We start from the raw sequence: 13278 nt of genomic DNA, 5'->3' as shown, positions 1-13278 counted from the left end.
GTTGTGTGGTAATACAATTTGTTTTTACAAGTATGCTATATGCGCCTGGGACAGAAGGTGAGTGTAGTACAATATAACCGTGATGTTTCTATGATTAGTATGGGTTTGTGCGTTTAAAGCCATTAATTTGTGCGCATTGCTATTATGTGGGAAGGGGGGGGGGGGGGTGGTTGGTGGTCATGCTATTCATGTGCTTTTCTGGTTCGGGGTGTGTCTTTGTTCCGTAATGGTTTTTTTTTTTTTTTTTTTTTTTTTTTTTTTTTTTTTTTTTTTGTAATGAGCTAGGTTTGTTGCAGGTAATGTTGTTTGGTTTTTGTTTTATTCTTGGACAAGTACGTATGTGCGTACGGGGGGGGGGGGGGGGGAGTGAATGCGTTATAGTATAAACATGTGTGCCTTTACCTGTTCTTGGGTGGTAGCATGCTGTGTGCGTGGGGGGGGGGGGTACAGTGGTGGATGCATTGTCGCATAATCGCAATTTGTGTATTGATGTAGACTGTGGCTGAGATTTATGCTGAAAAGACCGATGTCGTAGCTGCAGCTCTGGAGGACATGGTCCACTTTATGGAACACCATGATGACCACCTAGGCCCGACAGATGGCTTTCATAGGGTTGTTGTAGGTGCTCGGAGGATAATTTTGCTGGCTGATCAATTTGGGTCCACTAGTGGGGCACCGTCTGCTGGTCTGGGGGGGGGGGGGGGGAGGGGGGGGGGACTGATGTGCTCAGCGATGATGATATCTGGGACAACTCGGAGAACTTGCAGACGATCGATGCGGTTGTTAGTGCCGTTCAACAGAAGTCTACAGTCGATGAAATTCCACCATCTGGTGCGGGGTTGGACCAGCAGGATCCCATTGTGCAGTAGGCAAATGCGGTAGGGGGTGCGAGTCAGTGCGTTGATGCTACCGGTGATGCTCCGAGTGAGGCGGGGACGGGAGAGGGTAGGCCCGATGCTGTAAGTAAGGTTGTTCGCCAGTGTAGGAAAAAAAGGCGTTATTAGATTTGGAATGGTTGTTCTAGTATGTAATTTTTTGGACTTATTTTGTTAGTAGGTGTTGGGGTGGGTTGATGTGTTTTGATGGCATGAATGGGATGTGGTTGTATCTTTGACATATTGGTAACTATGTATATTTTTTGGTACTGCACGGTGTTTATGCAGGTGCAGGATGTTTTGGTGCTATGCGTATATGTGATGTTGTCTATTTACAAGTTTTCATTATTGCGTTTTTTCCTGCGGTGTCCAAGTAGAAACTGTATGTTTCTATATGTTGGGGAGTTTGTATGGCTGTTTTTTTCATTTATTAGGATGATGCATTCTGCCCCTCGTTCAGTCTTGGGTTGTCTCAGGATTTTTCGTCTGTGGGTGATGGATTGTCGCAGGATTTGCCTTCCCAATGTTGGGACGTGGTGGATGCAATTGTTCGTGAATATAACGCACATTCAACGAATGTAATGCCTCGGGGGTGGTCTTCGGCCCCATGTGATGCAGTAAGTATGCTTGGATACGTTCCGATCGTTTTTAAATCTAATTAATATTGGTGCTGCTCGTGCGGTTTTCGTTGGTCGTACAGACGTATTGGTCTGTGCGTATGCTTATGGGGTTTACCCATCGTCATTTATCATTTCATTTCTGGTTGTAGGTTTGTGCACCCGGCACTCTTTTGTCTGGTGCTCGTGTTACTGGTTCTCTTGGAAATGATGTTCGCGGTCGAGGTTTTACTAAACGTCTTCGTCTAGAGGGGGTTAATGTTGATGCTGTCACCCTATTCACTCCTGGTGAGGTATGTTGTGCAATGACGTTACCATTTCTCCAATATCTGTTATTCTATGTGGAATTATTATTTCGTTACTCATGGTGGTAGTTGGGATCGGTTTGCTGTGCAGCGTATTCGTCTAGGGATGCAGCCCGTTAGCACCATAACTGATTCAGAATGTTGCCGTGCACCAACAAAACAGTCCCGTCAGCCGTTCGATAATGTTCGCGCGTTGAGAACTCTTGACTTGAATTCATACGAACATCGGACACGCTCACGTGCTGTACACGTTCAACATGCGCAGGGACCTTTTGCGCAAGACGTTTACGATTGGATTGCTAGATCTGGGCGTGATGACATGTATTACCGTTGAGATAACTTGATTTTTTATTCCCAATTTTATGCGCGATATGATGATCCTCATTCTTTTGGGGTTTTGTAAACAGGGATGAGGAGTTGTCTTTGTTGGAAGGTAATGAAGTGCTAGTTGGCATATTAAATGCGTGGACTTGTGTGTTATCTTTTAGGGAAATGTCAAAGGTTGCTAGTGAACCGTCCAGGCTCTTCGTCTCCACAATGACTACGGTTTGTCTCTAGTTGTCATTTTTGATATCTTGATTTTCCATGGTCCGGTGTTTAGATTTTGGGTTGTTTTTTAACATTGTAGTTGTACACCGTGGTTGATGTTTCGGCTCCTCGTGGAAGTCACTTACAGTGGTTTACAGATAGCATGCAGGACGAGTTGAAGTTGTCTCCTTATAATTCGTGGGATGATATAGACATGGTTTGTCAACTTTGTGTTCATTTGGAGACTGCGCATCTGCCATCCTATATTTTTTAAAATGGGTTTTGTTGCATTTCTTTGTGCTGCAGTTGCTTTTTCCTATACTTCAGACGCAGCACTACTATGTCGTGTTAGTGGATTTTAGGCGTATGCGTTTTGACGTTATTGATAATTCGTCCGCGGATGATCCGTCGCTTAACAAATATGGTCATACCCTAACAGTGTTGGTATGTGCAGTCGTTGCATGTTCTTTTTATTTGTTTTATTCCTTCATTTTTCTGGGTTTCCCCCAGTAATATATGTTTCTGTTGTTTGCGTTTTAAATATTTCGGGGGTTTTTGTAGCATGATTTGCTGACCGTTTTCTCGAGGATGTGGGGGTGATCGCATTGTATCTGAAGGCTGCAAAATTGGTTCCTCGTAGAGTTCGGTTACCATGGCGAGATGCAAAGAACAAAGTGGATTGCGGTGTGTTTGCCATGCGTCACATGGAGTGTTATGTTGGCCAAGCTTATTCTTCATGGGATTGTGGGCTCTGTAGGGGTGATGCGCGTGCCTTACTTGAATTACGCGTTCGATACATGTTTGATATTTTGTTGTTCCAACGCAACACGCATAGGGCCGCGAATGTCGCCCGTGTTAAGAGCTCGAATGCTGCGGGTCGTTGAAGGCCGTTCATTTATTTTAATTTTTTTTACATTATTTCGGATCTTCTAATAATGTGGTTTTAGACGCCTGTCCCCCTTTCCCAGTTGTTGGTGGTATTTTTCGGATTTCCACGTAAACATTTTCGTAATAATGATGTTCCTTCATGTTCTATTTATTTTACTAGCGGGTGCACAAATCTCATTATCCATGCACATGCCTACAATAAGATCACGCGCATGCTTTTACGTTTTTTTTTTTTTTTTCAAATGGTGGCATTACACAAATACTAATCCACCATCCATTTTTTTCATCATTTCACCAACGCAACTCGACGCTTTCCTTTCAGATTATGATTCTTAATCCATCTATTTCTGACTATATAAATTTTTATTTGGATTTGTTTTATGGGACTTCATGGTAACTTTATTCGGTTTTCGGATGTGTCCTACAACAACTCCCAAATTTGTTTCTGGTTTGGAAAACTCATTGTCTACGCACATGCTTAGTTTACAGTCACGCACCAGGTTTTTTTTTTTTAAAACATTTTTATTTTAAAAATCTGCGTGTGGCATTTCGCAAAAAGTACTCCCACATCCATTTATCCATCATCGAACCACCATGGTGTTAAACTCTTTTTCTCAATAAAGTATTATCTATTCTAGTCTCCATAAATGTTAATGGGTGATTGCGTACAGTAGCTATACACATGCGGCTATACGCTCACTCCATGCCTGTCGTTCACGCACGGTCCTTGTATTTTTATGTTAGATTGTTACTGGGAATTCGTGGACCAGGTCTGACAGTTATATTCAATGAAAATGTTTATTTACTCATAATTCCATAATAACGTCAAAACAATGGTGCACAAACTAACATTTAGAATTATTATACTATTTCTATTTTTTAGGGCAGCTTCGACTGTTGTGGCCGGTTGCGAGTCCACATGTTTTACATGTTCGTTTCTTCTTATTTTTCTCCTTCATTGCGATTTCTTTAGTCGTCCTCATTCGCTTTCCCGAACCTTTGGTACTTGATACTGCGAGGGGATGCACGGTGATTGAGTCAAGTGTCTGGGCACCACAAAATGTCTCTTTGATCAATCGTTTCCCGTTGTCTACAACCCCCCCCCCCCCCCCCCCGTCTTCACCGTCGGTACACCATGTGGACTCAATCTCCTTCAGCGCTTTGCTGATTTGTTCTAACTTTGTGACATCCCCTTGCGCCATGGCTATACACCTGTACACTGTGTTAAGCACGTTACTTTCTTCTTTGTTGCCTCGTGTTGTAGGGTTGTCACGCTGAAGCGTATCATTGCACGATTTGATTGGTGAATTTGTTAATGCGGTTCGTGTCCACCGGGGGGTGATATGTTGCGGGGGTATATCCTCGTTCCTGTCATATATTAGCACTGCAAACGCATGGCTGCACAACATTCCAATCCGGTTGTACATTCGGCACTCGCAGGTTGTCGTCCTTGTCCCATTTTCAACAAACACCGTGTATCGTATCTCGTGCTCATCCTCGACCTCATATGTGTTCCCGGCCTCACCGTGTGTGACAGCACGCACCCGGCATTCAAAGCATCCGGCACATATCTCCTTCTGCACATCATAAAACACAGTTAATGTATACAGTGATGTTGCCGCTCGCTCAATGCGCAGTTGGGTCGTGTAGGGGGGTGTTTGTGCAATGTTGGGACCGCTTAGCTCGATCTGTGTTAAGCGTTGCTTTCTAATTGTACTCTCGATCCTATTAAAAAATTCCGAAACACAAAGACGTTTGCTAGTGTTGCTTCTGAAAATCCGGTTCTCTGCTTCAGAGCGTGAGGTTGTACGCACTAGCCCGCCCATAAAAACACCTTCAAAACATGCAGGGATCCACGATGCGCGCTCGTCATACATACGGTTCAACCATGGATTTTCCATTAAGCCAAATTTTTCTATAACTCCTTTCCATGCAACCTCAAATTTGGCAGTAGTCAAGCTGTCGTTCCAAACCACATCATTCAGCTCTCAACGGAATGCTTCCTTTTTGGCTAATTCAGGACTCACTTTATCGCCAACCTTTGCCATTATATTCCACATACAGTAACGATGGCGAGTTTCTGGGAATCTCGCGCAATTGCAACCTTCACCGTCGGGTCTTGGTCGGTTATTGTGAGTGGTGGTGTGCTTCCCATTGCGTTTCTGAAGTTCCTTAGTACCCAACAGTATGAGTCGACATCCTCTCGAGCAATCAGTGCTGCTGCGAATGTTACGCATTTTTTATGGTGGTCTATCCCGGTGAATGGAACAAACACGAGGCTATACCTGTTGCACAAGGAAATTTGTTAACTACTACGCATATAACGCACAGTATGTTTTACATCGTATAATGATCAGGGTGTACATATTACGTATAGCAACTGTAAAAGCCAGGCTTACATACAATGAAATCAAAATTCCATAAAATTTTTAGCATATTACGGTAACAAATCATCTGTACCATTCGTATCCATATCAGCGTCATGCACAGGCTACCGACCTTATACTCACTCCAGTATGGTTAGAAACATGTACGCGCACCAACGTTACAGTTATACGCATGTAACTACATAAACTAGGGGTGTAAATGTTAGGGAGTTTTGCATCCCGTAATTGAGGAGCGTACCTGTTAGTTTTGTACGTGGCATCAAATGACACAACATCCCCAAAAACACTATATTGCTTTCTTGTCATACCATTTGCCCAGAAAACACGTTCCAACTGGTCATTCTCGTTTGCCTCGTATTCGAAATACATATCGTCATAGTCCGATTTCAGATCGAGGTACTTGGATATCAGCATTTGTGCATCTCCTCCTTACATGTACGCCAAAATCTCCCTTCTATAGTTCTTGAAGTCTTGTTGTGTTGCTCCCACGTTTTCAACTCCACCCACCATCTCGGCGTACATGTCATGACTTTTACTAGCCCCAATATTGACTTTTGAGCAGTTCGCGATGAATTGTTGGTGGCCAATATCTAGTTTCCTGTTCCCCTTCAAGAAAGGTTTGTAGCTCTCCTCGCACAAGCAGTGAGTGTTCCCTTCTTCAAACTTCTTGACCATGTACCTTCCCGCACTGTCTCTTCTGAAAACTATTTTGGCCATGCACCCAACTCTGTTAGACGGGCGTCGTCGTTTTGTTTGTGTGGTGGTATTCTGTTCTGATGTGTTGTTTGGTTTTGCATCTTTAAACCCTTCACGATTGCACACTAGTTTCTTTTTCAGGATGATCCCGTACTTGTTCTTTATGTCGGAACTTTTCCGCACATCAAATCCAGTCACGCCGGTTTTGTCACATTGTTGTCGAATTAATTTAGGCATAGTGCACAAAGATACAACCTACAATGCAACCACCTATACGCCGGTTTTCTCCCACCCCGTATACTGACATACTACCATGCAACAGCCACCACCACCGTAATTTAGGCGTCATGCCCAAGCCTTCATACTACCATGCAACCAACCATGTAAAAAACAACTCAATAAACACAAAAACCACATTGTTGACGAATCAATTTAGGCATAGTGCCCAAGTTTACAGACTACCATGCAACAACCAAAACGCCCGTATTTCGACCTCTTCGTCTACTGACATACTACCATGCAACCACCAACACCACCGTAATTGAGGCAATGCGCACAAGACTTAATACTACCATGCAACCACCAAAACACTCTAACATACACTCCTGCGTCTACTGTCCTACTACCATGTAACCACCCAAATGCCCTTACTTTTAAGCATCGTGCACAAACATACATACTATCACGCATCTACCAATACTATCTTTTTAGTCCTTTTCCTCACACATTTTGACCAAACCATACTCTACGAACAAACATTTTGATCCTAGTGTTTGTCCATTGCAGAATAAAGGACAAGTTTTACCAACCACATTCCAAAAACAGATAACCAAAACCAAAACAACAAAATAAAAAAAAAATTTAAAAAAAAAAACTCATTCCCCTGCATACGCAGCTGAACTGCAGCTGCTACTTGTCATACTCATTACCTCACGTTCACATTTGACACATTATAACCATCAGTTTGCACGACATATTAGACTGCCACACACTCACCAGTACGCCCAAATTACACCCAAACGGTCTCCCAAAAACGACAGTTTTCGTAGTCGTTGTTGGTTTCCACATCTTGTCAATCTCAATATACGCACCAACACCCATACAATTTGTTGGTTGTCTACTACAAAAACTCCGTAATGGAAAAACCAATACAAAAAAAAAAACAAAAACAAACAAACGCGCACAAATCGAGACTCGGTAATGTACACACCTGTGCTTCTGCTATCCTTCCTCTTTTTGCGCTAGATGTTTGTTTGTGCAGCCTCACCGGTCCGTCTACCCCACTGCTATGTCTCACGTGCATTTTTGTCTTCAGAGGTGATGTATCACGCCATATATATTTCCTGTAATAATATCCCTAATTCCATGCTTAACATCCCATCATAATTTTATCCATAATTAGCCAAATAGGTACAATTACTTTTCAGACCTTTTCTTAATAATAAATCTTTAATTTATTTTAGGGGATCTCATGATCTCAACCATTGATGGGGAATCAATCTATGGATATCAGGAGATCTCACAGGATCATCTAATTAGGGGGTGCACCAGATTCGAAGCCTATATATATATATATATATATATATATATATATATATATATATATATATATATATATATATATATATATATAGTTGCACTCGGGTGCGAACGGATCGCCCAGGCGCGAAATAGGAATGGATTCTGTTCGTCCACGTGTCCAGATCTAATGGATGAGAAACACTGATTTTTTTTTAAAAACACGGTGGCATTTTCGTAAATAATTGAACATCGAAGTGCAAGTAAAATGTATTACAAGTGCATGTAAAATGTATTATAGGTGCAAGTAAAAATTTACACCGAGCATCAATACTTAGTTGCACTTATAGTTCTAAGTAGTTGCACCTATAGTTCTAAGTAGTTGCACACATAGGTATAAGTAGTTGCATCTAGGTGTATGAATGTTTGCGAGTGGTTTTCAGGAGTATTACTACCCGCTGAACTCAGATCAATGAATGTTAACAAGACAAAATTACATGCACTTATAGGTGAAAGTAGGTGCACATAGTTATAAGTAGTTGCACCTATAGTTATAAATAGTTGCACATATAGTTATAAGCACACCCAGGTGCATGAATGGTTGCGGAAAGTGAATGCTAACAAGGCAAAATTACATGCACTTATAGGTGAAAATAGGTGCACTTATAAGAGATTTTACTTGCACTTCGATGTTCAATTATTTACGAAAATGTCACCGCGTTTTTTTTAAGTTATTAGATCTGGACACGTGTCACGCGCTGATTCGTTCGCATTTCCTTCCTGGGCACTTATTCGCACCTGAGTGCGTTCCTATATATATACTAGTCTTTTACGCGCATTGCGCGATTGGGATAATGCCCAATGTTTTTTTTTTAAATAAGTACTTTAAAGTATATTAAGGCAAGATTATAATGAAATTGTTCATGCATAGATAATTGAAGGTTGAATTTGCGTATTTAAATAGGTAATTCTTCTCCCAAAAGTTGAGTCCCCAACCCCAAGGGCCCCCCACACTCCGACCCGACAGAGCATTGTGGGAAGTTGTAAATCACGGTGACTCAATGGTTCAACAGACAGGACCAAATGCCGGTGCGAACAAGGAATCTGCCTACTTTGGACATAATTCCTGCACTGCCGCCGCCGAGGTTCAAACCTTGGTCTCTTCTCCCAAATACTGCCCACTAAACCATTGAGCTAAGCCCGTGCGGGTTAAATAGGTAATTCTAAGTTTACAAATGCAAGATAATATAGTCAAGATTGATTATAATTGTCAATAAAATAATTGTATAGGTATGGTTGAAACCAAATACGGGGCATAAGGGAGAACAAATAAAAATTAGAGCATAAAATATTAAATATATACTAATATTGTTTGAGGAGATTTCGACATTAGGATTTGTGGTTAAGTTCTATTAAGACTTTAATATTAGAATTAGATTAATGGTGTAATTATAATTCCATATTAGACGTTAATATTAGAATTAGACTAACGGTGAATTAACGGTATTTAACAGAAAAGTTAAATGGATAATCATATAATTAAGGATAAATTAGAAAAACTTTAAAAAAAATTAAAACCTGAACAATTTGAACCATTCATTTGATTTAATAATTTGGCGGTCATTTTTTCTACCCAATGTTAATAATTAAATAAATTCGTTGGTCAAATCCGCTAATATAATCCGCTAACTGCTGATTGTCAAACAAGGACATTGCAAGGTAATTCTCACTTCAATTTGTTGTGTGATTTGAATACTCTCTTTGTCACAAAATCTCTCAAGTAGTTAATATTTTTTTTTGAAAGTTACTGGCTCTCAAGTAGTTAATATGGTTGGCTTTATTAATTATATTTTTTTTAATTTTTTCATGGTATTAATAAAATACTTGGTAAATAAATATATAGCATTATTTTGTATTATAACTTTGATATTTAATTAGAAAAATAGTGCACAAAAAAAGATAATAAACAATATTGTGAATATAATCAATTGATGAATTTGAATGTAAAATTTTTTACATTTGAGAAAAATAAAGACAATATAACTAATGAAAATATTTCTCTTAATTAATTTATTGATAATGAATAATTTTTTTTTACTGAATTAATACATTGTAAGGACAATGTAGCGAATATAATCAATTAATAAGTTTGAATATAAAGAATTTTTATATTGTAGAAAAATAAAGACAATATAACTAATACAATTATTTCTCTTATTTAATTTATTGATAATGAATAATTTTTTTTTGAATAAAGGCATTGTGGACACATAATTCTAAATTAAAGAAATGCATATCTATAATTTTTTGTTGTAGCTACTAAATTATTATTTATATAATTTAATAAGAGTAAAATAGAGTACTAATTATGCCAACTTTGATTGGGATGAGGTTCGAACCTAAGACCTTTTTTTTTTTTTTTATTGAAATCAATAAGTAAGTTAACGGTGAACTAACGGCAATTCTTAAAATTTTAACGGAATTAGTAACGGTGTGTGGGTATTTTAGGAAATTTTAGTGTAAAATTTAAATCTTATCAATCTTTCAATCAATCTGAGACATTCATTTGATTAAAATCTGTGACCGCCATTTTTTCTACCCATTATAGGCCTAACTCTCTTGGGCTCTTATTAGTATAGTATATAGTATATATATATATACACTAAAATTTAAATCTTATCAATCTTTTAATCAATCTGAGCCATTCATTTGATTAAAATCTGTGACCGCCATTTTTTCTACCCATTATAGGCCTAACTTTCTTGGGCTCTTATTAGTATAGTATATATATATATATATATATATATATATATATATATATATATATATATATATATATATATATATATAGAGATCAAATGCGAAGGTGGTCTCCAAGTAAAACATGCGGATTAATCATAGTCATTGATCTTGACAAAATCAACTCCCCAGAATTAACATAAATTAAAAAAAAAAAAAAAAGAAAAAAAAGCGATGACATTATGGTAATTTTGATCCCCAGGTAAAATATGCGGATTAATCCTAGTAATTGATCTTGACAAAATAAACTCACCAGAATTAATATAAATTAAAAAAAATGCGATGACATTATGGTAATTTTGCGTATTGTTGAAAGCTTAAGTTGCCTAAGTTTAACATTTAAGGTGCCTCATTTTAACATTTAAGGTGCGTCATTTTAACACTTAAAGTGTGTCAATACTACACTTGAAAACTTAGGCTATGTTTGGAAAACCTAGCTGAAAAGGTAGCTGAAAGCTTAAAAGAAGTTGAAAGTTGAAAAGCTATAAGCTAGGAGCTGAAAACTGAAGAACGGTTAAGCTAGTTGTTATGCTTGAAAGTGTTTGGTAAAATTAATTTTTTGATAAGCTGATAAATGTAAAAAGACAAAAAAGGACATCGTCATAAAATTTAAATTAGTTCGTTTACATATTAAAATTTAACATTTTGTCTTTAAAAAAATTAACATTTTGAAATAAAATTATTAGCATAATCATGATCTAGCATCAAATAATGAAGTAGCAATATTGTTGCGAATCCTCTTGCGGCGGCTTTGCAAGCTCTTCCGTGAGTCGTGACGGGTGGTTTCCGGTTGAGCCTACTGATAATTTTCTCGTGTTTTTCATTTTTCTTCTTTGCATTCTACGAGAGTTTTACAAGTGTATATTCACAAAGAATAATTTAGAACGATAAGGTGTCGAAAAATTTAACGTAATCTCGTGTAAATCTTGTAATATTGTATGCTAAAATCAGTTAGAACCATCTTCGCATTATGTATGTTGTATGCTGAAATCAGTTAGAACTCTCTTCTTATTATGTAACCGTTGATATACAGACATGTATATTATGTGGAAAACTGTAGAAATCATGGAAACATATAAGTTTATCTAAATATATACATGATTAGAGACTACACTAAATATACAAAAGTTTAATTTTAATTTTGTGTACTATGAAAATACATATTCGATCAAATATATTAGAAGTCAAATTATATATTATTATATTGTACATTTTAACTTCATTTCTTTTAATTTTTTATTTAAATTCATGATTACTCCAGTTTTTAATTTTAAATTCATGATGACATAATTTTTTTTTGTGTATCACACGGATAAAATATTAATTTTTATTAAAAAATCATGATAACATGATTTCTTCCGTCCATCTTAAAACCATTGACATAAAATTCATTATTAGTATATTGGAGTTTTTTTTTTTTTTTTTTTTGTACATTATTGAATGTTTATTTTCCAATGGTTCTTTTTTTTTTTTTTTGGGTGTGTACTGAATATTCATTCTTATGTATATTATACTAGTTTTTTACGCGCATTGCGCGATTGGGACAATGCCCAATATTTTTTTTTAATGAGTACTTTAAAGTATATCAAGGTAAGATTATATTGGAATTGCTCATGCATAGATAATTGAATGTTGAATTTGTGTATTTAAATAAGTAATTCTAAGTTTACAAATACAAGATAATATATTCAAGATTGATTATAATTGTCAATAAAATAATTGTATAGGTATGGTTGAAACCAAATACGGGACATAAGGGAGAGCAAATAAAAATTAGGGCATAAAATATTAAATATATACTAATATTAAAGAGCTAACTGCTGATTGCCAAACAAGGACATTGCGAGGTAGTTTCTCACTTCAATTTGTTGTGTGATTTGAATATTTTTTTTTTGTCAATAAATCCCCCAAGTACTTAATATGATTGGCTTAATTAATTTTTTTTATTTTTTAAAACAATTATTATTATTATTATTATTATTATTATTATTATTATTATTGTTGTTGTTGTTGTTGTTGTTGTTGTTGTTGTTGTTGGTTTTTGGGTTTTCGGGCCCAAGGAGGTCCAACACAACCTTTAGCTGGAGGATATACCTTTCAATAAATTTTGCTAAAATAATATGAGTCGATGATTTTGACGTGGAAACCGAAAGGAAAACCACGGGCCTTTTTGGGCGGTGTCAAGCCTAACTCCACTATGTATTTTGTAGGTGTCTTTGTACATACTTGTAGAGCTATATCTATACAAAGTATTGTGCTTCTAATAATATAGCAAGAATAATAGAAAGAAGAGTGATGGAACGGTGTGGAAGAGTCCTTCCATGTGTATAGATGAGTGGTGGAGCCTTCTTGGTATATTGTGGAATGAGGCCTTCTTGCGAGAGTAGTTGTGGGAGAGTGATAGTAGTCTTCAAGTGTGTAGGAAGAGTGCTTGGGAGAGTCCTCCCATGTGTGTATGAATGAGTGAGTGGGAGGAGTATTATTTATTTTGTGTTGTGGCATAATGCACCCCTTCATCCTCCAGCCTTCCTCTCCCCTTTTAGCTTGCTGCCTTCCCCCTTTTATAGCTAAAATGGGCTTAGAGACGTTGGGGGGGTATTTAGTAGGAATTATGGGTATTAAGTTGGGGGTTAGGATGATGTAGTAAATAGGATAAGGGGTTATG

General features: G+C 37.5%; 1 protein-coding gene across 1 annotated transcript; it reads right to left on the bottom strand.

Moving 5' to 3' along the window:
- Positions 1-4182: 4182 nt before the first annotated feature.
- On the bottom strand, positions 4183-6014 carry LOC109162669. The gene is made up of 4 exons (XM_019311352.1): positions 5839-6014; positions 5276-5498; positions 4348-4790; positions 4183-4225 (listed from the first exon to the last, which is right to left on the bottom strand). The coding sequence occupies exons 1-4, from the start codon at positions 6012-6014 to the stop codon at positions 4183-4185; spliced, it is 885 nt and encodes a 294-aa protein (XP_019166897.1).
- Between the last annotated feature and the right edge of the window lie 7264 nt (positions 6015-13278).

The sequence above is a fragment of the Ipomoea nil genome, unplaced genomic scaffold (genome assembly GCF_001879475.1).
Source record: "Ipomoea nil cultivar Tokyo-kokei standard unplaced genomic scaffold, Asagao_1.1 scaffold2957, whole genome shotgun sequence".
Lineage (NCBI taxonomy): Eukaryota > Viridiplantae > Streptophyta > Magnoliopsida > Solanales > Convolvulaceae > Ipomoea > Ipomoea nil.
Note: the sequence above shows the minus strand (reverse complement) of the source record. Positions and strands in the feature narration are given on the sequence as shown.